The sequence below is a fragment of the Poecilia latipinna genome, unplaced genomic scaffold (genome assembly GCF_001443285.1).
Source record: "Poecilia latipinna isolate Pla-1442-1.1 unplaced genomic scaffold, P_latipinna-1.0 Scaffold176, whole genome shotgun sequence".
NCBI classification, from domain to species: Eukaryota; Metazoa; Chordata; class Actinopteri; order Cyprinodontiformes; family Poeciliidae; genus Poecilia; species Poecilia latipinna.
In genome coordinates, this window is record NW_015112792.1 from 318177 (window position 1) to 343949 (window position 25773).

Consider the following 25773-nt stretch of genomic DNA (forward strand, 5'->3'; position numbering starts at 1 on the left):
AAAAGAAGGGGGGGGGGGGGTGGTTTTTAAAAAAATTTTTTTTTTTCCCCACCAAAAAAAAAAAAAAAAAAAAAAAAAAAAAAAATCTGATTTATTAAAACTTTGGTCTTTGCCTGAAATGGAGGAGTTCAAATGTCTTGTTTAGATGTGATGGAATAAAACCAGTTTGGTCTGTTGTGATCTGAATTTATTGGTCAATCAAAGTTCAAGAGTTATGGATCATGGACAAAAGAACAAGTGCAAAAAGATTTCCATCTGGAGTATCACAGCTTTGCTTAGATAAGAAACATCTTCATCATTCAGAGGGAGCTCAGTTTGGAGCCAAAGCTTCCTCACATCGAGGAAAATCAGAGAATGTGCTTTAGACAAGGAAAGGAAAGGTTTTTGAAAGTTTGCCAGACTTTGGAGGATACTCCTGGAAACACCTGGAACTACAACATACGCAGATTTTATACAACTTGAGGTCCCTTTAAAAAGGCTGAAATGTGTTGCTGCTGTCCTGGTTTCCCTTCTGAACAGTCATCTCAGTGTCTCCAATAAGAAGATATTAAGATGGATGGATCCGTGAACACAACCCAAAATAGCTTTTTTTCCCCCCTCCAGAATTACTTGCCTTGCATTCTAAAGTAGTTTTCAGGATCAAATTGTGGGGAAGCAATCTTACAGAAAGTCTAATTACGTCTTATAGCGATGTAATAAGCCAGATAAGGATGTGCTTGATGTTCCTTTTGTTTTTGCTATGAATTTCATAAAAAGCCTCAAAGCAGAATGATCTCTAGATTAACATCTTAATTTTCATTAGAAGCAAACAAGATGTGATATGGTAATTTTCTTTCTATAGCTGTGCTTTCTGAAAGGCTTAAATACCTTTGGAATATGAAAGCAACCTATTTCTTCCATAATCAACTTACAATACAATACCATTTTTTCCCTCTAGCCTTATAGGAATCAATTTTTTTTTTTTTTTTTTTTTTTTTCTTCAATGGAGTATACCAGTTCTTGGCAGTCTAACATTGACATATTGAGCCAATAAGGGAATGAAGCATGTAGGAATAATACAGCGTTTTATCTGCACTCTCTGTTTGGTGTCATTGCAGGTTTATCCTATTAGTATTTAGCTTACATGTCTCTATCCGTCTTGCTGTATAAAGCAGCGCGTTTTCAGTTTCTCACGCTCCGGCGTCTGACCCTCCCTCTCTCTCACGCGCAGACATTTATTTCCTTCTTTTAGTCTCATTCTTACCCTTCATTTTTACCTTTCTACATCTCAAACGTCTCTCACACCTCTGTCTTCCTATCTCCTCTTTCCCTCCGCGCCCCTCTCGCTGCTCCACCTCACCATCAATACAGGGCCCATCTGTTCCCATACATCATGCACTTCATTTCAGTTTATTAGCTGGGATAAATCATAAATATTTCATTATACATCACAGGCGGCTGTCGCTAGCACACCGACAATTTATCACCACTGCCCTCTCTGCCGGCTTGCCACGGCGGCTATAAGCTTTCCAGTCTATTAAACAAGATTGATACAGTGTGTAAATTTAGATATTGGGAATTTCTTCACAGACCACTGCCTCACACCGATAGGCTGGGGAAAGAGAGGGAGGATGGGAGAAGAAGGGAGGAGCCGGCTGGGTGTTAACGCCACAATCAGGGTAGTTACAGTCGCTCCCTTCCTTTGGATGAGGGGTAAAATAAAAAAGAAAAGCACAAGAATCATTTAATCCATTGTGCTGAGCTTATGTAGCTCTCATTTTATGCAAACAGATCTAGGAAAATGATCAGCACATATGTACAATGATAAACCGTTTTGTGTAAAAGAGAAAACATCAATAAGAAAGATATACATACGCTTGGTTTAAAGGAAAGAAAAAGGCATTTTTGATGTAATCCTGGACAAAATGGGTGAGCGAAAGACATGAAGACAACAGAACTGCAATGAGTTTGAAGTACTAATACAAGACTCTTTGACCTTGTCTCTTTGAGTGGAGGGAAGGAGCAAAAGATGTTTGGAGAAACATACAAGTGGGAAAAGCGATTGGAGAACGCAGACTGATAAAAGAGAAAAAGAAGAACGGGAAAGAGATTTTTGGGAACTGTGTTACTGGGACGTACACACACACACACACACACACACACACACACACACACACGGACACAATCACCACTTCAGGCTTCAGAGAGTCTGCCATTATGTGTTATGGCGTCTGAGGCAGATATGGCCGAATGGCTTTCTTAATTAAAACGATAAGAAGCCTAATTGCACTGGGCTTTCATCTCATTCTGAGGCATTAAAGAAAGCAAAGGCGCGTAGTGTGGAGAAAATAAAGAAATAAAAACAGATCAAGAATTTAACTGAGAAGCACGGAAAAAAAACTTTCCAACGTCTTTCAGAGAGCAGAGAAATTCAGCCCCCTCCGTGAGACACGTCTTCAGTTTGGGTTTGACCAAAACGGCAACAAATCTGCTGTCGAATTACTTCAAGTCATGATTATTGTTTTGTGCAAGACAAGAGTAACTCACATTTGTAGAAGGAAAAAAAAAAAAGCTCTATTAACAACTAGGGAGTTTTTGACAAAAACAAGTGACCTTCATACTGTTGAACTTTATGAAAAATTTAAATTGAGTGCGCGCCTCACATTCTTGAAAAATAATCCAAACAGAAAAAAAAGACTGAATAAAAGTTAGTATAAAAAATTAGAAATGTGATTTGTTTTTCCAAGGACAGAGTATTAGACAGCTGTGAAGAAAATTTCTTAAATTTAAAAATGTCATATTGCCGTAAAAAAAAAAAACATTTTATAGTAAATTAAATCTGTCTTCAGAATTTGTAAGTCTGAACACTTTTCTTGTTGTTTTGGTCCAATCTTTCTGTGATTTAATATTGATTGAAAACAGCTTTTGTCTGATTATCTCTTGTGATTTATTTAATTTACAGATTTCTTCCTCACAATTTTACAACACTGATATAATCTCCATTTAATGTTTTAATATAACATGTTTGGTATATTACATTTATGAAATGCAATTCTTTCATTTTCCAATGAAAACTAATTCTACTTATTTTAACAGCCCTCCATGTAAATTGGCAGCCTGGTAAAAGTGTGTAAAAAAGCGTAAAAAATCCCCTAATCTTTTATTCCAGTCGGCAAAAATCTTCCATTGAAAAAACTTCACAGGAACGTAACTTGTGTAAAAAGAAAATCCCACATTAAGATTATATATATATATATATAGATATATAATTACATATTTTTTTACTAAATCACAAAAGCCACAAGAAGTGTGGTTAGTGTGATTTACAACTTAAAGGTGATCTGTGTGTTGACATTTAAAATCTTCTCTGAACATAAACAGTGAAAAATAAATCACGTGGAATTCTCTTTTTAATAATTAAACAATCCAGTGCATGAGATGCACTTGAATGCACCATGAAAATGCAACTGGGTATTCCCCACCATTCAGAGGGACTAGTCTCTAACAGTATGTTGCTGAACCTCATGTGCTGTGCAGCCTTTAGGACTCTTTGAACGCTGCAGTCAGCTGAATTTTGACTCAAGCTGATTTTTCTGCAGTGCCTGATGTTTACATTCAGCTTGATGTTTCAGGTGAGTAATTCAGGTCAACGCATCAGGAGCAACTGTATTTACATCTTTACTGTTGAAAAATATGTCTGCAGGGTTAAATATTTGGTTCAGTCAAACTCAATGTTCCTAAAGAGTAAAGTTTTAACAATTGCAGGGAATCGTCTTTGTTTTTAAAACTGCAAAACACTGCATTACGCATTTATTTCCACCAATAAACATTCTGCATTTGTTCAGATTTAAAACAACGCTGTATTTGTTGGATGCACATGCTGACATGGTATAGACATGTACTCAGAGATGTTTTTGGTACGGATACGTGTATAATTACACCGCTAATCACAACAGTTGTTGCTGCCAGGAGAGAAAAGATGGGGCTCCACACCGGGTTTGCAGTTTTTGTTACTTCTAAAAACGAAAACAAAGATTTAACAAGACACTCAAAAGGAAAAAAAATTCAATACCTTCAAACCTTTCCAAACAACTTTTTTTTTTTTTTAAACCATCTGAACTGGAGTGGGAAATGGCATTTTGTGGATGCTTACACCCAACTCATTTAAAATGACACACAAACACAGAAACAGCCTAGACAACTTGAGTTTCTTTGTCAAAAAGAGTCTGGAAGTAAAGGGCAGAGGGTGACATCTGACAAAGGCCAACACAACAAAAACATTTCAGCCTGCTGGCGTTATTCTGCTGCAGGTGTCCGCACAGGACAGACGCAACTAAAAATTCACAAAACACTTGAGGAGCTGTCAGGACACCGGCCACCGAAGAGCTTCAGATCAGCTTTTTTTTTTTTTAATAAACACACAGAAACAAGTGTTTGTTAGTCAGACTGTTCTGCTTGCAGCCTCTATTTATCTAGTACATTGTTTGTGTGATGGGATTAAAACATGTCGATGGTCACATTCCATCTCATTTCTCACTGAAAAAAGATTTAAAAGACTAAACAGATAAATTAGTGAAATACATCAATGTTTTATGTTCTTCACTTTTTCTACATTTAGTCTGTCAGAGCTTTGGTCCAACTCGTTTTAAAATTCTAATCACATATGATAATGTGGAGCATCTTTTTTGATAGTAATGCAAAGTTATGAAAGACAGAAATCCAAGATAAAAAAGAAAATCACATTTACGTAACTATTTAGGCAGTAATCTCTCCTAAAGCTGCATTATAGTACACAGTAGCTAATTTGATGTACTGAATGCATGGCTTTAAAGCATCAACACAAGATTACAACATTATTAGCTGCAAGCTTGTGACCTGCAAGAGAAAATAAAGCATCTTTTTGCACGGACAGACAAGTTGAGTCTTAGTCCTGCAGCATTTAGAGATATAAGTGAGCAAGCAAAAGCTGGGCCCTCTCTGTCGCTTTGGGAACAGTGCACTTATCTGAGCAAAGATGTTAGAGGTCTAAATGTGAGCCATGCTTCTTCTCAGATCATAAACACTTTGCATATATGAATATTAATGTTCCACATTAAAGCCTGATGCCGAGATGGAGAAGTTAATGAGGATAAATAACAGACAGCCAGGCAGTGAAATCTCAGCACTGACATTATTCATCATCCTTAACTTTTGTCACAGCTCCTTTTTTAGTAATTAATATCATACAAGAAGGCACTTTGCACTCGGATGAGTGATCTAATTTGTTTAATATAATGAAATTAAAGGAGCTCGAATTGCTTTATGTTAATGTTTCTGATTATACCCATTGCCGGGGTTGCCTTCCCAGCAGCAGATAACAGACTTAACTTGAGGATTGATGCGAGTCTCAGATCTGCATGTTCATCAAGGAAACTATTTAACTGCAGTTTGCATGCAGCGACTCTGGACTCAATCACACAAACCCGATCTCAGTCGGGAGACGGAGAAAGAAGGAGAGTGTTGTGATGCCGGAGCCCTGAGATGACAAATCTGTAAGCTTTCTTTTTTTAATCAAGACACTTTTCAGTCTCTTCGTTGAGGCCTGATGAATAAAGTCGCAACAATAGTCACTGAAGTTCAGAGGCTGACGTGGGGTGACGTTTAACTAGATTTACCTGCGAGTGGTTTTAATAAAACATGGATCACCATGTGTTGACGTCTTTGCAGTAAAAGTTATAGGGAGAGCTGGTGTGAACAATGCTGCCGGTGATGTTGGTGGGGGGTGCTGGATGTTGAATAAACCCCCACTGGGAGCTCAAACATTAGAGGACGCAGTGCGACTCAAGGTGAAATGTGACATCTTTGGGAAGAATGACGGCAAGGAAAAGGGGAGAGCGAAATAAGAAAATGAGTCCAAGAGCTCAAGAGGAAATTGTGGATTTAAAAAAAAGAGGTAAGGTCACGTAGCTAGTATGCCAGTATTTTAGACATTTCAAACAAAAAAATTATCAATAATTACTGTCATCGACTTCAGCCATATTGCCAGACTTAGGCACAGACCTCTGTCTTTTTGCAAAGAGTGAACCTTGAAAACCAGTGATATATTACACTTTTCAAAACTCTGACGTCCCTAAAATATGAACCTCCGCATCAACATTCAGCATGCACATAACATTAGTCGGGTAGATAAACCTAAATATATTCTAATTCCAGCTCTTACAGGATCCAGATGGCTCAGATTAATAGGTTCTGTTGGAATAAGCAATTAGGAGTGTGAAACTGAGGTAAAGTGACAAAGATTAACCCTCTTGTTAACATTTCTGCCCTTGAGCCTGAGTCTCTCTTAGTTAATTAAATGAGACCTCAGATAAGGCCTGGCTAATAGTCAAGCCCCCAAAGCTCAACTTCTTCCTCGCTCCCTTCCTCAAACAGTCCTCTTAATTTATCACTGAAACACAAAACTTTCTACCGGCTCCAGCTAGAGCCAAACTTAAAGCATCTCTTTAATTTTTTTTGCTTTGCCGCCCGGTCGCTTCTGCTGTTGCCAACCACATAACGAAAGCTTTCCCCATTTCTAATCGACTGATTTTAAGCTGTGGTCAGTGGACAGAATCTAGAGTGGAGCACAAAAGGAGAGTTAAAAAAAAAATGAGGAGATCGATCGATAGACTCAAAGATGTTTGTGAAGATGAGTGGAAGGAGAGCAGCCAGGTGACAGCTTCCCTATAGAGCTGCCAATCATGCACGCAGCACCTGCTGACTCTAAAGAAGACGCCTCTGACCGGCTGAGAACGTATTGATCTGAAGTCCCACGCTCCGGCCGCGCTGTTCTTCTGCCGTCTTGTTTACCCCGGCTTTTTATTCACCTTGTCAGCCCTACGCTCTTGTCAGACTTTATCTTTTACTTTGTGCCAGCCACACAGCGCCGACATCCTCGTCAATGAAAGAGTTCAAGCCGTCTTTGCTCTTCTGGCTCAGAGAAACTCAGTTTTAAGTTGCATTCCCGGTGAGTGTAATGGAGCTGGACATTTAGAGTTAATTTTAACGTATTTTTAAAGAAACGGTTTAACGCCAACCAGCTTTCGCAAAACTGATTATCACATTTCAAATCATAGCAATGTTTAATGTTTCCCATGCATATGTGGGATATATTATAATTGTTGTTTTAAATGCCATTAGTTTGTTAATTATATTGTTTTGTGTTCACAGTGATACTCGTCTTTGTGCGAGGCATCAATACATCAAACTCTCATGACCAAAAATTACTGGACTTAAAAAAGAGAAAAAAAAAGAAAAAAAAAACTTTTTTGCCTGTATAAGTATGTAGTTTGGATGCTGTTTTTTGTGTTTCTTACGTATAGAATAAAGATTTCATAAACCTGAAAAACATTGTTTTAAACAATCAGAGATCAATGTAGACTCAGGCTAGAGCTCTCCAAGCACTACTAAGTTTCCAAGCAGGAGCCTACATGGCTCTTATGTTGAAAACATAACTGTTTTATCTTCATTGGCAAAATAAATTTTAGTTTACAATCAATTTGGATCCAACAAATTAGATGCTAACTTTATGGCTAACCTGCAACAATATTGTCTTCATTACTCAGGCACAATAAATTATGTTCTACGTGGTAACCAAAATCCTGTCACAAAAAAATATGTGAAAGTCGCTTCGTAGTTTCATTCTTCATGGTGATGATACCTGGACAGGACTTTGTGAAATAGCCTTCAAATAGACAACAAATGTTACATTTCACCATAAGAAGTCATTACCACCCTAATTTTAAGTCAAAACCATACAAATCAGCACCCATCCATTCACAGATCACCAAGGAGGATGTTGAAAAAGTCAGAGACATTTTCTCTAACTTTACATATGTGAGGGTAATAAAAGATCAAGTGAATTCTCAAGTTCAAGCTCCAGTCTGTAAGTGTCAAGTTTGAAAGGAGGTGTAAGAAAGAGGTGTAAGGGTAAAAGGTATGAGGTAGTGAGGGGTGACAAGAAGCAAAGAAAGACAGTTCATATTGTCTGAAATGCTTCCCTCTCCAAATACTCACACAAAGAAGGTATAACCCCGACAAGCTTACTGGAAAGTGAGAAAATATAACTGAACAAACTACTGACTCAGAAAAAAAATCCCTAGAGTTCAATGGATATGAATACTTTTGCAAGGCACCATTTCTTTCCAACCATTTTATTTAATTTTTTTAACAGTAATATGAATTCAAAGCTAAAAAAAATTACAATTTATATATTTTTTAACAATATATATTTTGTACACATTTCTCTGTGTAACATATGTTCCCATCAATAAAACAACCACTACAGCTGTAGATTATTAAACGTGACTCTTCATAAAGTGATCTTTGTTTTACTTCACACAGCTGCGAAGCCAAAAACTGTTTTGCCCCCCCGAGACACGCCGGCGTCTTCGCATCTGAATCCTCGCGTCGCTTTTGGATGCTAATCATAAAACAGATCTCAAGCTCGGTTACTCGCTTTTAAACTTTGAAATTAAGTGAAAGGATGTGAGGCTTGTGAGTGCTTTAACTCACAAATCAGAGCATAAGAGGCAAAAAAAAAGCATTCTCCTTGAACCTTGAATGCTTAAGCATTCCTCCTACTTCATAAAGCCATGTGTGTGTGTGTGTGTGTGTGTGTGTGTGTGTGTGTGTGCGTATGATGAGGCTGTAGGAGCTGGGTGGCTAAGGAAGATGTCAGATAGCTTCCTACAGAGCGGTCCACACAGTGTCTGTGGTGGTGTGGCTTGAGGGACCGGTCTGTGGGGAGCTGATTGCAGTGGCTCTCATTATGTGGCCGCTGGCTGTAATGGAGTGTGACAGCAACGTGCTGTGCTCTGGATCTCTGTCCTTCCAGCCTGCAAAGCCAATTAAACACACTTTGCCCTTCTCTCCCGACTGCCTGGCCCTGCTCTGCTCTCAATCACTCCATCCTTTCACGCTGCCTTCCCACCGCCACCCCAGTCTCCGTCCCGTCTGACTCCTCCTCCTCCGTCTTTGTGCGAGGCTCTTTCGAAAATGCCCGGCAGCCACATCTCCGAGCTCAAAAATGACTCCGTCTGTAAGAACTCCACTCGCATCTGCCCTTCTCGACCCCCTGCACCCCACAAATCCTTCCTGTGCCAGGTTAAAGCATGTCTCTAAGTGGCTTTGCAGTGAAACACGGCTCCTTTTCGGGGCCGAAGACAGAAGTGGTGGCCTGCAGGGAGGAAAAGCCTCGGATGACAGCTTCTCTCTATGCTACCACACACATAATAAAAGGGGGGGGGGAGAAAGTCGAGGCAGAGAGCTCTACTTGGTTCCTGAAGACCCAGAGCAGTCACAGCCACTTAGGAGGAAAAATGCCCTGTAGCGCCAAAAACACACATACTCCATTTATCACTCCCTCATAGTGCCCTAAAATGTGAGCACACACACCATTCACACAAGCCTAATGTGTGTGTTTACCACCTGAACTGCTCTCCTGGTTTTTACGTGACTCAAATGAAAGTCCAGCCTGCGACATGAGTTAAAAGCTCCTCCGTCTCTCCTGCAGTGAATTGCTCCGACTGCACAGATCATGTTAGCTGCAATTGTTAGAAGTATGTAATCCCCTTTTTTTTCCCCAGAGTGTGTGTGTGAATGAGCATAATGATAAGGAAGTATGGCATAGGAAGGGGGAAGACGGTTTGGTACCTGTTTTGAACCAGCCGTCATCAGTAAAAGCCTCTCTGGTCTCCTGAGGCCGGTTCCAGTACTCCTTAAAAACAGACGGACCTCGCACCAGCAGCTCGCCCTCTTTCCCCTCAAGGCCCGGACGTATCTGTGACATATTCAAAACAGAGAAAAGAGGAGAAAAATAAATGTCTGAATGGGCCAGAGAGTGTCTTAAACAAGTTTAATAATCTGTCTGAGGCTGTCATATAATCCAACCTCCTTTTCAAGCTAGAGAGTAGTGAATCTTTTTAGCAGTGCAAGTGTTTTTTAGAATAACTTGCAGTCCAAAAGCCAAGCTACCAGCAAGCTTTCTGGTGTTGCTTTGAACAGTGGCAGCTGAAAACGGATCATTAGATGAGCACACATCACCTTGAATTTAAATAACTCCACCACAGAAAGGAGAAAGAATAACAGATGAGCTGTGTGTGAACTTAAATTCTGGTTGTACAGAAAGTGAAGGTGTCTGTGCTTCTGTCATGTCAAAATAAGGGTGTTTGCTTTGATACATGGAAATAATGTTGTAATATCTTGTAATATTTTAGAGGGATTCAAAAGTGCAACTTCTACCAAAGAGCTGCTAGAATATTTATTTATTTAGAACTAAAAAACGAGAAGCTGTCAAATGATTTAATTGATTGATGCAACCTTAAAAAAAGAAAAAAAAGTTGCCTTTATTACTTTTTTTCTGAATATCTTTGAAATGTTGAAGGACCTTCTAACAAGCTTTCAGTTGATTTTTTTTTTTTTTACAGTTTAATGATTAAAACGCATTTACATACTCTTTAGTTTTATTACTACTTTGTAAGTTGGTTTTAAGGTTGTCCGTGCTTTGCTTAGTGATTTTTCATGTGCAACACAAAAGCATTAAAGTCAAATTCGAGTTAGACACATAGAGTATCACTACATTAATTTTTTTTTCTAAAATGAGGAAAAGCATAAAAAAAAAAATCCTGCCTCCATGTAAACCATACCTTATTTTTATTTGCCATAAATGTTTTAAAGTTAGAGTGATGTGCTATTACGATTTCCTCCTGTCTAGTATATGTTATATGTGGAGGCGCTACACATAATCTGTACATATACAGATTCCTGAAAAGCCTTTAATGTCGCGTTAGAATACTTTTCTTTTAAAACCTGTCTGTGGATGGATTGCTTCATTATAACGACTGATATTGATTTACCTGAGTCTCTTTGTGATTCCCTTCAGCAATCATGATGTTGGTTGTGTTATTCATGACAATTCGAACCTCTACATCTGGAAGAGGCAGCCCAACAGCTCCTGTCAACGTTGAAACAAAAAGCATGCAAAAACAAAAAGAATATGATTTTTTTTTTCTTTAAAAAAAAAACACAAAAGGGAGAATAAATGACAAAGTGTTCACTGACAACCTTCAGTTAAGCATTTCTCAAGTAGCAGGCAGTCTGCTCCTCCAAGATGACATTAACCTCCATCCTCTGGGCATAACTGGTCACTAAAAGGTTTGCTGAGCTTGTAAAACTGGAAGCAATTCGTCTCAGTCAACACAAGCCAGCTCACTTTGACAGTAATGGGAATTTCTTGCCCATGCCTGATGCAGCTTTTTTTTTCCCTCTTTAACAACATCAAGAAAAGCTAAAATAATAGAACAGTTGGGACATTTGTCTTGGGTTGCACTTATTTTCTTCTGAAAAAAGCATCTGGCTGCACAGCGCAATTTATTCCTTCAGTCTTAACTACTGCTGAGTGCCTGACAGGCTCTTTCACCGAAGAACAACTGCAAAAACGACTCCGATTAGACAAGCAAACAAACACAATAGCCTGCTGTAAAAACTGTGTACAAATGCGTGAAATATTATCTGTTCCCAGATTCACTGACATCGCCTGCATTTTCCAACCTTGTGTGTTTGCAAATGTGACCTTTAAAGTTAAGTAATTATATCAGCGAGTGAACCAGAAAGGTCTTGGCGCTGTTCTCCGTCCGTTTGTTAAGATGAGTGTGTTCGAGCTCATCGCCTTGGGCCGCGACACGATTCCAGAGACAACGGCTCTCCAAATGAAGAGCAGCTCAGGTCCTGATTACAGAATGAGTTTCTCACTTCATATTGATCTAATCAATTCAGGTCCTGAATGAGGGACTGGAGTTGAATGGATCAATACGAGAACCCACTGAGCACAAAAGTAACCAGACCACTTCCAATGGATTACCAGGGTCATTAACGAGTCCGAGTCATGAGGTCAGGCGAACCGAATCTGACAAAGTCTTAGTCCAAACAGCGTTTAAAGCTCGGGAAAAATGGATGTTAAGTTAATTAAGTCCTAAAATGTAAGTTGGTTTAATAATTATTATACATGATGGAGGTCAGACTGTCAACAAATGATATAAACCCAATATTTTTCAGGATGAAGCTTAATCCTTTATATCAGAAACTTACAAATTCAAGCATATTATTTTCATTCTTGTTGAGTCTGTTGTTACATGTGGATGTTTGCTTATCGATCTATATGAAGTTTCACAAAAACACAAACCGCAGTCTCTGTTTTTCACCTGCTGCAATGTCTAAAACTAAGAAAATAGGAGGTCAGATGGTCTGACAGAATAAAGTAGAGATCGACACAGTTGCATCACCGTTTCAGCAACTGGAGAGATGTGTAACAAAACAAGCTGTTTTGTGCAATAGTTTCACTGTCTCCTAACAAATGTTTCTACACTTTTGCAGCTGAAGTTGTTCATCGGTGGCAAATGCTGTCCAAAAGTTAAATTACGCTTTTAGAGAATCCTAAATAAAACATTGAAATTAAAAAGATCAAACTGCAAGGATGCCTTCCCATGAAAGGGACCCAAGTACCCTTTCGCTGCAAAGAAGGGGTATTTAAAAAAAAATAAATAAAAGCAAAATAAATGTATAACCTCTTCACTCTCCACAACTGGATCTGTTATCAACTGAACAGCTTTACTTTTTACTTTACTGCCCTTTTTTTTTTTACTTTAACAAGATTGAGTTTCTTTTAGACATCAGGCAAAATATAAATAAAACCACGGAAAAAAAGAAACTTTTCTGAAAATAAAAAATTTGCCACTGATTCATGTCTGGCAGAGAGTTTGGACTTAGCTTTTTACTCCACTGCTATTCTACAAACACTAGCAGATAAAGAGACATTGAAGAGACATCATGGTCTCTTAGACGACAATAAAACAAATATTGAAAACCAATGGACACTCACTACATAACCATCAAACATAACTAGGTTGATCTACGATCTAGTTATGTTTAAAGCAAAGGTTAATGGGAAGTTTGAAGAGAGATTTTTTATAACTTATTCCAGAGTTAGTTGTGCTGAAGAAAAATGTTCATCCTACTCATAAATACTGCTACGTAGAACCACATTTCTTCATCTGCTTCTTGTTGTCTTTATATTAGCTGTCATGTTCTTCAGCCACCATCCATTACCAAGCTAATGAACATGAGTTTGATGTGAAATTGTGTTGTGGAGACTAGAGGACCAAAATAAAGGGACAGAAAACCAAAATTAGAGCAAAAAAGTTTAAAAAAAAATAAGAAGAAGAAAGGGGCAGCAGAGTTAGATAATACAGAAGTACAGAAGATGGATCGAACGAGTATGAAATAATCCTGCATGTTTACATCTCGACAAGGGAAACATGACCTAGAAAGCAGAACTATTGTTAACAGGCTTTAAAACTGCACAAATGTTTAGGAAATTTAGGCCAGTCTGATGATTTAAATACGTGGAAGTTAATTAAAAATTTCTGTAAATAAAGTGCATTTTTGTTATGTTTCACATGGTTGGTTGTGTGCATAAAAAAAAGAAAGTAAAGCAGGTGTTAGGATGAGGGAGAGGACGGCTTCGGCTCACTCCTCTTGGAAGAGTGGTTCCTGTGGTCGCTATTGATCTGTTTTAACCTACTTAAAGATGAAACGGGAACACACCGACTGAAACAGGCACAAGCTCATTCCTGCACGCACACACACACGCACACACACACACACACACACACACAACCGAGGCGGCGAAACATCAATACAACCGCAGACTTCTTAAAGACATCCCTAATAATCACCTGAGAGGAATCAAACAGCCTGCTCAGTTTTTGCCAAACAACCAATAAACAAATAAACAAAACAAAACCACAACAAGGGAGCAGACAGAGGATTACCCAATCCACTTGCAAGCTAATTAGCTTTACCTGTACAATAGTTGTTGACTGGGGATGGAGACGGCGAGGAAGGAGAAGAAGAGAGGATGACAGGTGAAGGCAGGGGAAGAAAGCAAACAACACGAGTCTGACCTCATTTTTAGACCTAGCTTTTGTTTGTGAGAGTGAGGGAGGCGAAGTTGGGATTGAGGGGTTTTTACCTGACATGACAACAGAGAAAACTGCTCGTGATAAACAAAACACACAAAGCAGAAATGCTCGAGGAAGGATTCTTAAAAATTTAACGACATCGAACGGAGTGGCATGAGACGAACCCGCTTCTGCACGCAAACGCAACGTACAACTGGTAGTCTGTGAGCGATGTCTTATTAGGGAGCACCGATCGCATTTTCTCCTTAGGATTAATGTTGCTATGGCTAAAGAATTGATTCCTGAATAGCTGAAATACAGACGGTTTCAGAGAGTGCAGCAGCCGAATGACAACAGTGGTGGTTACATAACAAATCATCACTCATTCAACACTCTTACCTCTACAGAAGCAATTGAAGTTACACATTTACATAGCACTTCTACTGTGATCACACTTTCCTCTGAGGTTGCTAAGAGGCTGAACATTTACTGGAATTTTGGAAATGTTCAACATTTAAAACTTTTCTTGGACATAATGTGAACATATGGGAATTAAGTAGGACAAATGTAAACATTTTGGTTTACATTTTACATGAATGAAAAAAAAATCCTACTTATTTGGAAGTAAAACTTAATGAGGTTTAAATAATTTCATTTAATGATCAATCATTTCCATGAACATGAATGCTGAGTTAAAGATTCCTCAACAAGCGAGCCCACCCATTCAAAGGTTAAACTATCTCACATTATGGTAAAACTCCTTCTAAACTTTTCTCTCTTTTTTTTTTTGACTAATTCTTGACTTTTATTTCTAGAACCCTTTAAATTTTCTGAAGACAATTTGTTCAACAGTAAAGAAGAAGACATAAACAATCCTCTACACTTTAAATTTTTTATGAATGAATTTCCAAAACTACAAATGCAAGTATTCGAGGAACTTTGCATGTCTAAAAAAAAAAAAAAGTAATTAAAAGAGCAATTTGGACGCAACCGAGCCTCCGTACCTGCGATCCGCGGGCCCTTCAGAGGGTTGGACAGTGCCATGCCGATCTCGGTCATGCCGTAGCGTTCCAGCAGCATGTGTCCTGTGATCTCCTCCCAGCGCTGCAGGGTGGGCAGAGGCAGAGCAGCTGAGCCTGAAACCATCAATCTGATAGAGGGGGAAAAAACAGAAACCTCCAAATAAAGCTATCGATTTCTCAGGGGGAAAGACATATAAATTACAGCAGGACAAGGAATAAAATATTGTCAGCAGAAAGGCAATAAAATAAAACGAAATCAGTAGAAACAACACAACCACTAAAAAAAATAATAATAACCAAACAGTATGGATGCACTATGGATTTAATAAAAAGAGTCGTAGTACAGAAGCTAATAGCGTGTGCTACACATGCAGCATAAGGGTAACAGTATACAAATAATTGTTTCCCCTTCATTCCCAGTGTCTGTCGATGTGCCTGCAGCAGCTGTTTTGATGAAGGCCCATTGAAACAGTTTAAGGAACTTTACAACCCTTAAATTAATTGGAAGCACCAATTAGTGCCAAAATGTCACCCTTACTGTGCAGTAAATCAACCAAAACAGCTCAAGTATCTAAGAAGTTAAAAAAGATGACAAACTTTGACTCAATCCTGGGCGTACCACTGTAATATCTGGACAACAAGCCGCTACTTTTTCCACATGCTTTGAATACTGCGGTACGGCTAATCTAAAACTTTTTACCAGCAGGTTTGGAAAGACTGGACAGCTGTGTGATGAAGAGGACAGCACAAGCTAACGGGCGAAGTTGCCCCGAGATGAAAGTGACATTGAGAGCGACAACAAAAGAGAGCCTAAAGAAGTGTGTGAGAGTCTGTTGAGTTCTGATACTGAAGAAGACGACTTTAGTGGTTTTATTAGTCTGATAGGCTACCGTATTATTTTAATAGTCTTTAATAGTCTACAGATTATTCTCTTAAACAACAAACTTCACAATATTGCATATTTCTGTTTACATCACACGGAGTTGGAGAGACATGATTGTCTCCCAAAAAAAATTAGCAAAATACACTAAGATAATTTTTCTACGATGGATGTTGAACCATATTCATTTATAATAGATTTAAAGAAAAAACTGACTGTAACCCAGTACCATTCACAAATACTAAGCCAAAAACAGTGGAAGAGTGTAAAAATAAATGTTGAATAAAACAGAAATGTTTTGGAAATATATTGAATCTTAAATTCAAGTAAAAATAGGACAAACTTATTTTTGGTGTTTTCCTAAAATACATTTTTACAAATGTGAAAAAAAACAAAAAAACAAAAAAAACAGACTGCAAACGGAATATAATACAGAGAGATACAGATCACAAAAAACTTTAATTACACTTTTGCAAGTTAACTGGATATAAAATGGGGGAAACAAATATTTCAACAACAAACCAGTAGCAGCATTATTTATTCCTTCGCTATGCTATGCAGACACCCAGTCTGCACCAGTGAAGATTCAGTCATCTCTGCCTGCTGAATGCTTGGAGTGGCTGACATGCCAAGGGCAGTCCAACCTTTTTCTGATTAACTACAAAATAACTAATTGACCACTTGAGGGCACTCAGACACTGTGGATGGGACATTGACCTTTCAGTCACTGATGGGCTTACGATCAATTAGCCAAAAAATTGAAAAAACTTGGTGAGACCACAGGAAAACAAACAATTTTGTCTTCATGGACAAGCACAATATTTAGTTTGTAGCTAATTCTGACACAGATACATTATATATATATATATATATATATATATATATATATGTATATATATATATATATATATATATATACATATATATATATATATATATATATGTATATAAAAAATCATTAACCAACGTAAAAAGTTAAGAAATTGTGTGAAAGCAACTTTATATTTTCTACAGCCTTCCAACTTCTTTTGGATAATAATCAGTTTTAGACGATCCCAAGATAAGTACCTGATTCTCTCCTTGCAAACCGCTTTGACAAAATCCTTGACATGAGGCTGTGTGAAGTGCTGATCATAGTACTGGATGAGCTTTGAGTAAATAGTTGGCACGGCCATGAACACATTAACCACTGGAGCCTTGAAGCTCAGGAGCATCTCCCACACCTGGGGACACGCAGAGAGAGAACGAGTCAGGCCGAGATAAGGGGAATGCATCGCTGAAAAGGGAGAAAAGGAAAATGATAAGGAAAGGTTAAGAGAGACGCGGCGACTGCAACAAAGGGGCAATGAAAACTAAATTATAACATCCAGATTTATTCCATTAGTGCTACAGAAAAAAAATGACATTTTTTCTTTTCCCTTTCATTTGATGTAAATGGCAGAGTAAAGTCCACGGCAGCCTCATATTAAACCTGTCAACACAATGTCAGAAAAAGACAAAAAAAGTCAAGCTTTGTAAAGGTCAGGAGGAGGGAAAACGCCAGCTGCTGAAGGGCAGAGCAGCAACAACGACCAAAACAAAGACCTGCTGCACCGCCACTTTCGACAAATGGGTGAAGTTAAGAACGTCTGCATTTTAACATAAAAAGAAAATCTGTCATAATGCGCACTAAAAAACAATAATTTAGACGTTAAAGAATAGACACCTCAAATATAACCACTTCAGAGAGGCTTTTTATGAGGTATTTGTTGGCTGAAAAGCAGCTTTGTGAATTTTGTCATACCACTAATTGAATTCATAACGATGTTAAAATAATTTACCAATAAATCAACATAGAGTTTAATTATTCCAATCCCTACTTTATCTAATCAGGGTAGTTTTATCATCATATTTAAGCATCAGAGAACACAATTGTACCAGAAACAAGTATTGATATCTTTTTTCCTTTTTTTTTTTACACTCATAAATATCACAATTTCTTTTCCATGTGAGCCTTGATGGCTGAACGGCGACATGATTGAAACTTGGGTGTAAAAAAATGCTGAACCACATACTTAACTGCGAAGCATCACTTTAACATTTCAAACGCACCCCACTAAAGGTTTGGCTATCAATTCATCGTCGTCACTCATGGCAGTCATTTTATAGCTGTCCACAAAAAAATCCCTTCACAACTGTAATGGAGGACTTGCACATTTTGAAATGCCTTGTGACAAAAATATCACTTTTTCCAAGCACACCCTGAACGTCTGTGAGGATCCGTCAGCGCAGGAGATGGAAGGACAAGATGAAGAACGGCTCCTCTGAAGTTTCTCTCCTTCTGTAGGGAGAAAAATGCTCCTCCTTCACTGCCCTCTCATTTCACTTTACTTATCTTCACTTCTCCTGTGTTCATTCTGCTTTAATTTCCCAAGTGCTTCATCTTCATTCCCCACTCCCTTCCCTGACCCCACACCCTTCCCTCATATTTTTTTTTTCTCTCTCGCTATCTAACATTCAGTTACCTTCTCTCTACATTTTGTAATTTCTTGCTCCGCTGCCCCTGCAGTCTCTCCCATATACATACCTGGGTATGTACTCACACGGAGAAAAATGCAGACCCTCCTATCATCACTTCCACTTTCAGTGACACCAGATACTCTGTAATGGGCTTCCACTTTTTCCTTCAAATAAAACTCATCATTGACTCACCTAGTCTATTATCCATGAAACCTCACCTGAGTTTCCCCCCCCCCCACCTCTAATAAACAACTATAACAAACACATGAAGAATAAGATATTGAGTTGACAACATCATCAGAAGCTGATCTAAAAGCTGGAGAGCATCAAGACTTAACCTGTTCTCATACAGAGAGAAGAATTATTAACTGAGCGTGCTCTGACCACTCTGGGTGGTGTCTGTCAAGTGCACTGAAGCGCTTCCACCAAGTTCACTCCAGAGGGGAGGGGAAAGTAATTTATGTCTATCAAGGAGCTGGTCTCCACCTAGGGGACGAGATCTACTGAGAACCCAAAGCTGCAGCCTGCATCCTAAACAACTTTGCCTTGTTGGAAGTTCAGCTTTGAGCCCGACTCGACTCAGTATCAGCTCACCAAAACTTGACCCGTTCTAGGACAAGCTGACACAGTTTGGAATAATGTTTTATACTTGCTACTTTAGATTTAACAAACATTTTACAATCAGTTAAGCACTTTAGAAATGATCAGTCTTTCAAATTTTCTCGACTGGTCTGAAGACGCAACGTTGCAAGAAGTATTAGTGGAACTTTCGAAATAGGCTTTATGGTATCTCTTTTAATAAAGACCGTCACTGTCTGGCAGGGCAGCAATCAGGATTGTTGTCCGAGTGTCCAGGAGAGCTGCAGCTAATTTACCTTCACAAGTGGAGCATTATGGCTTTTGCTGTAGAGTGACACCCTAAAAGCCTCGCATGCAGCCGCCAAAATTCACCTCGCGACGGGCGGGGGTCACGGCGCCCCCTGGCGTTGGACACCCCAAAGGCTCCAAGCCCAGACACCATCCCACATCAGCAACGATGTCGACAAGAGCAAAACCAAAAGCCTCCCATCATCGCCAAGTGAAGGATTAAAGGAGCAGAAACTTTCTTCTACGTTTGTCACATTTGAAATCTAAGTTTAGCCTTTTTTTGGACAAAGAAAATCTGAAGTAAAAGCTTTTTTACATGATTATTGTTGACCTGAGTCTGACAGGAAGAATATTTACGTACTCTCTCCCCACCCTCTTGTACAAAGAAACTCAAAATATAAGTGTTTTTTTTAATCCATAAAAAAAAACACTATTTTTTGGTGTTAGTAAAAATTCCACAATCTATTTATATTCTCTGGGAATTAAGGAACCTGCTTGACATTTGCTTCTCCTAAAATCAATGTTTGATCTGAAACCCAGAACAGTTGAATGTAGAAAATTTCAAATTGTCCAAACTTGAATAGGTCAGACCTTGAATAAAAATTGGAAAGCGGCGTTGGCCAGTAAAGGCTTAATGTCTACATCTAGAGAAACTTCTGTATTTGGACTCAAACATTTGGTTGTTTATTTTTATGGGTTTTGTGATCAACCAAATCCATGAACATCAACAACACTGAAACCGTCAGTCATAGTTAGTAAGACTGGAAAAGATGAATATCTGAACTAAAACATTAAAACTCGACAGACTCAGCGCAATTTATCAATTGTAGTTAAATTTTCTTGCAACAAAAAACCTTATATTGTATTTAAAGATGACCGTAAAAATGACTTTTAATTGGATATTTAAAAATGTACTCTCCACATGGCATAAAATGTCAAATATTTTGCTGGTTTGCACAGAATGAATGTTGCTCTCTTTAACCTTAATGCACACTGAAACTGCACTGGGCGCTGTGATCAGACCTCCAGTCCAGCTCTGAGGGACGGTACACAGAATATAGATTCAGACATATAAACTGGAGTTGAACTACAGAAGGAGTATCTCAGGGTTTCCAGGCTGAGTGCTCATCAATCATTCATCAAGGCTACTTTGTAAAAAAGTCGTTGCTTTTAGGAATGCAATGCACCGACTCCTTATCTCTGGGTCTTCTGGAATTTCTTACATCTCAGCACCTGCTGTGAATATTATAAAAGGTGCTGTTATCCTCAGTCTGTTCTGTGACAGTACATTTGTTTTATTTAATCACAAAAGAACACACAGTGGGATTTTTTTTTTTCAAATATAATTATTATTTCTAAGTTAAAATAGACTAAATTTAATAGATCACTCTGCTGCTCAGGTTAGCCTTCAAAGAGCTCACGGCACACAGAAGACTATTGTTCTCATTATCAAAGTACTGGAGCTTCAGGATGGAATAAAAGTCTTTTTTTTTCTGTGAAGAAAAACAAAACTAGGCATGCAGGTCTAGTTTTGGTCGGGAGAAATAACTGATATCTGCAGCAGTGTTTCCATGTTCTTTTTTGGCTATTTCAATAAAGAATTACGCTTGTATTTATCAGAAAAGGTGCAGGTAACCTATTTTAAACCAACTCCTACCCACACACACGCATACCTCACCCCTCTTTCAGGGCCAAATAAGCACTATCATCCTTCAATGTCATCTCATCGATTGATCTGCTGCTTAAGCCCCTGCCGTGAGTCGGCATTGGTCACATACAAAGCCACACAGGGCAATTCATCACTGAGCACCGACCGCTTAGCTTGACAGTCAGGAGGAGAGCAGGAGGAGAGAGAAAACGAGGAGATGCTTATAAAGGGGAAGAGGGAGAAGAGATGAAACAAGGACAAGTGGGGGTGGGGGGGATATGAAAACAGGGAGGGTGAAAAATGAAGAGTGAAAAACAAAGAGTGACAGAAAAAGACCCGATATGAAAACAGTCGAGAATGCTTAAAATGCATAACAGCGCACAGAGGTAAAGTGTGACTTAAAGAGCGCAACAGAGAGGATTAGACCTTCTGAGGCTGGAATTCAGGAAGCATGACGCAGGTGGCTCCCACCCACAGGGGGCAGAGCAGCTTGTTAACGATGCCGTGAACGTGGTGGAGTGGCAAGGTGTGGAGGATGACGTTGTCTTTAGACCACGCCCACTCAGAAACCAAACACTGGACCTACGGCGGCAGAAAGGAAGGGACAGAGAGGAAATCAGCATCTCAAAGCCACAGACATTTAAGAACCCATGTAAGGTGATATATGAAAGAAAACAACGCACAAATGCTTTAATATCAACTAGAAGAGATTAATAGCTTTCATGCATTACTCTTGTTAGTCTTTAAAAAATCCTGAGAGACCAGTGAGCGTTCAGCATTCATGCGGATGGACAGAATAAATTTCATTTACAATAGAGAGAGAAGGCTGAGAAGTACTTTCAAGGTACAGCAGAATTCTTTAGATAGTCTTTAGTTTATTTGAGTGTCTTGTAAATTTGTCTGGTGGTTTTGATCTCTAATCTTTCTAAACTTCTTCTGTAAATTCACCCAAATTTAACCTGCTGCATGGAGCAACACCAAGTCAAAACCCCGATCTCCAGGAATGCTCTTGTTGGAGATTAAATTATTATTTAATCTTTGAAACAGTTATTTATCGCAGCGTTATGTGCAAATAGAGCAAAGACAATAATTAGTGAAGTCAAAATGACTAAAAATGTAATATTTATCTTTTATGTCTTGGAAAGCAAATGACTACGCCACTTTATCCCGGCATGAAGTCACAACAGTGTAACAGCAATAAGGACAAAATTATAACCAAGTATTTTCAAAGTAGTGGTCGTAATTTAATCTGTCTTTAACTCGTCTTTCCAGACTGATGGGAACAAAGGTTATTTATTTGTCTTGAACTGAACACGGTCGATCACAGTACCATTTCAAATGCAAATCAGCAGATTACAACTGCAGGATATAAAAGCTAATGTGTTCAAGGCTGGGTAAATATTTAATCACTTAATTTAATTTGTTCCTTCAGCACCGCAAGCTTTGGAAAATGACAAAGTATTCTTGTCCAGGTGAAGGAAAGAGAGAAAGCAACAGATCTCATGATCAGTCGCTGTGCACCTCTGATATTGGCAGTGTAAGCAGTGCATTTGAACTGGGAAACTGAGCTGGTGAAATATCTTCATCTCCTTGTTGCAAGCATAATATTGGTTGTTTTCCACAAGATCTAACTGGAAAACACTGGATATATAACACACTTGTTATATTTCTGGATTTTGAGCAACAGCACAGACCATCGAGATCAAAGTGAAGTATTACACACACTAAAAGGATTGATTTTCAGCAGTTCCTGGCAACACTGACGACACTTTGTGCAGCGCCTCATGATGAAGTAACATCATGCACCAGGACATTGTCTCAGTGCCTCTTAGTGACTCAAGTAACGTAATTGCAGCTTTTTCAGCCGTCAGGACTGTAGATACAAAAGCCAGGAACACTAAACTTAATATTTGTTAATTTGAATTAATTTACCAACAGCACCTTCCAAGAATCCTGACAACCTGATGGCCTTCACTTCCAGGAAATCAATCACTCGCTAATTTTTCTGGGACAGTCAGAGACAACCGATGCTCTGTCTCTATTCAGGGTGATTTCATTAAGCAGGCGGCTGGATAAATGGGCCTGATTGGACAAAAAATATTCAGACCATTTCTCTGTGGACTCTGAATGGTATAAACACAGAATTCTAATGAGAGTTTCTGAATGTTTTTTTATTAAAGAAGATGGGAGAGGTACACAGTTTCACTCTGAATGGAGCAACTTATGCAACTTATAAAGTAAGGAGATCTGAAGGGACATGGGACTTCTCTCAGTGTCCCCACCACTGACTTTGCTGCTTACATAACAATGTTTAGAGAGAAATCTAAACACTGAAAAGGATTAATTTACATTATAACACCTATTACATAATCCATACTGAAATTACAGTGGATGTAGCATGAGAACCCTGTGACAATCCCCCAGACAAATCAGTAAAACTATTTCAAACCACTGTTTTCAAAGTTGCATGCGTTTCTATTTAGTGTTAGTCCTTAACACCATCCATCTGTATTTAGTAATGTTATTTTATACTGATATATGTTTTATTGATGATCTGAAACATTTAAAATTGGTAAAGAGAAAAAGAAAAACGCCTGTGTTTTGACCGCACTGATCTAGATCTTACCATCTGCCACTCTAGACAGTGATCTGCAATTCCAGTCCTCCAGTTCAACTGTTCTGCAACTTTAGGATGTATTCCTGCTCCAATATTCCTAAATCAAATGGATGGTTCATGGCCAAGATCTGCTGACATGCCAAGGAGGTAACTCAGAATTTTGATTCAGGTGTGGGAGCCAAGATGGATCCAAAAGTTGCAAGACAGGCGGCACTTAAACACTGGATTTGCTGATTCTTGTAGTAAGAAAACAAAAATCGTATTTTCTTTTTCATTTAAATGTGTTCATTCTTTTATGACTCTATGTTCAATACAATCAACCTCACTCTCAAAACAGATCTGCGATAAATGCAAGTCAATTAAAAAATTAAAAATAAATAAATAAAAGGTTCATAGGTGACTAGCTACCATTGCTTGGATGCTTCTGTGTGTATGCAGAACTCCTTTGGGGCGGCCCGTGGTGCCACTGGTGTAGACGATCATAGCCGGTCGATCTGCCCAGTCCGTGTTGGCGTTCTCCTCTTCTCTTGAAGGTGTACCAATATCATCTAAGGCGTCCAGGTCTGATGTAGGAGGGAGCGTTAGACATGGAAGCCCCAGCTTCTGTGCCAGCGGTTCAAGGGTCTCTGCATAAGGATGTGCTGCCACCAGCAGTGAACTCTGGGAATCAGTGATGATGTACTCCAGTTCTGAAAGAGGATGCTTTCGGTAAAGCGGCACCACCGTGCCGCCACTCATCCAGCCCGCCCACTGTGCCACCACGTAGGAAGCATCATTTGGACACAGAAAGGATATTCGTCTTCCGTCAAGACACCCAAAGCCAGAATTTAATGCTGCGCTGATTCTACTGGCAAGACCTAAGCTGCTGCAGTACAGCTGCTTGTAGCTGTGACTCCCACTGCTGTCTGCGACTGCAAGCGTTTCCCCAAACCCAGGAGCTCTAGTGAAGACAGGCATCACATTTGTCCTTGAGGATGATGCAGTAGTCCGTCTGTAAGTGCTTTTGTGAACTGGAAATCCCAGTGACCACCATCTTGGATCTAAAGGGTGAGTGTTTTTGGAGTAACTTGCTTTCCAGTGAAGAAAGGTCCACCGTAAAGGAGGTTTGGTGAAGGTAAACAGTTCTGACAGCATGTTTAAATTTGACCCCCTCAAAACCTACTGGAGTTTGCATGTCAAGATGGCTCCATCCACAGCTTTGACCGTCTAATTCTAATCTCATACATCAACCTGGAAAATGAGAAGAAAAAAATATTTCTGTTTAGTTTTAGCAGAATTAAAACATGACTATTTATTCTGGGTTATTACAAGGCTGATTTCTTCAGAGTATTTTATTGTAAAGACAAAAGAGGTACAAAATAAAAACTTGCACATTTATAAATGAATTCAGTGTCACTGTAGATGCAGTGAGGAGCAAATTAACAAAATAAAGCAAGTTTAACGCACAAGGACATTAGTTATTTCTCCTAGTGTGTTGTTGTGCGGTACTAATAGAATGAATGCGATTTCTTTTGCCTTTTTTAAAGTTTTCTATTAATTTTTTGTTTGCTGCAAACCAATTTCCCCTTGGGTTGTGAATAAAAAGTTGAAGAGCTGAAGATCACTCTTACAGCCGTGGAAGCAAAAACAGAATTTATCAGGATTTCTCGATCGGTTTTATTATCATCCAGTCGCTTCTTAACGTGACAGTGAGAAAACAGCACAGAAGCAGCTCCTTTAACCTGTCATTACCACAGCAGTACACAGTGCAGTTGACCCTAGCACGTTTTATCTGATCGAAATACGAACGTAAACAATTATGGAGGACAGAAAAATGTCATTCCGACAGAAAACAAAATCTGAAGATTGCGTAATGATTTCGGAACCCACCTTTGATCACATCTCCTGAGACAAATCGTTTATTATTCAATATTCCACTCTCAACTTACCCCATAGCAAAGTGAAGGACGGTGCAGCGCCAATATGTTGCCGGTAAGAAACAAGCGAACACGGAACCATTCATTTCCAGTGAAAGTAGTAAAAACATTCAGGTATTTAGTGAAAACTAGATAGATAGATAGATAGATAGATAGATAGATAGATAGATAGATAGATAGATAGATAGATAGATAGATAGATAGATGGATGGATGGATGGATGGAAAAACTGACGGACGATATAGATAGACTATATACAACATTAGAAAAGAACATACACAGAATACGCATTAAATTAATCAAGAAATATACCTTGAAAATGAGAACTTCAAGATTTTATTTTAAACATTTTAATTTGAAGTTCAGCCT

General features: G+C 38.8%; 1 protein-coding gene across 3 annotated transcripts in view; it reads right to left on the reverse strand.

Moving 5' to 3' along the window:
* acsf3 (acyl-CoA synthetase family member 3) overlaps positions 1–25485 on the reverse strand; it is a 35467-nt gene extending 9982 nt beyond the window's left edge. Inside the window, exons 1-8 of one of the 3 annotated variants that reach the window (XM_015030241.1) lie at positions 25417–25485; positions 23897–24718; positions 21298–21453; positions 16926–17080; positions 14960–15105; positions 13857–13874; positions 10854–10951; positions 9652–9778 (exon numbers count right to left, since the gene is read on the reverse strand). In XM_015030241.1, the coding sequence (XP_014885727.1) occupies positions 9652–9778; positions 10854–10951; positions 13857–13874; positions 14960–15105; positions 16926–17080; positions 21298–21453; positions 23897–24622 (1426 nt within the window). In that variant the 5' untranslated portion in view covers positions 24623–24718; positions 25417–25485. Of the gene's footprint in view, positions 1–9651; positions 9779–10853; positions 10952–13856; positions 13875–14959; positions 15106–16925; positions 17081–21297; positions 21454–23896; positions 24719–25357 lie in introns of all 3 variants that reach the window. The other 2 variants (XM_015030240.1, XM_015030242.1) reach the window with 2 other exon arrangements.
* Between the last annotated feature and the right edge of the window lie 288 nt (positions 25486–25773).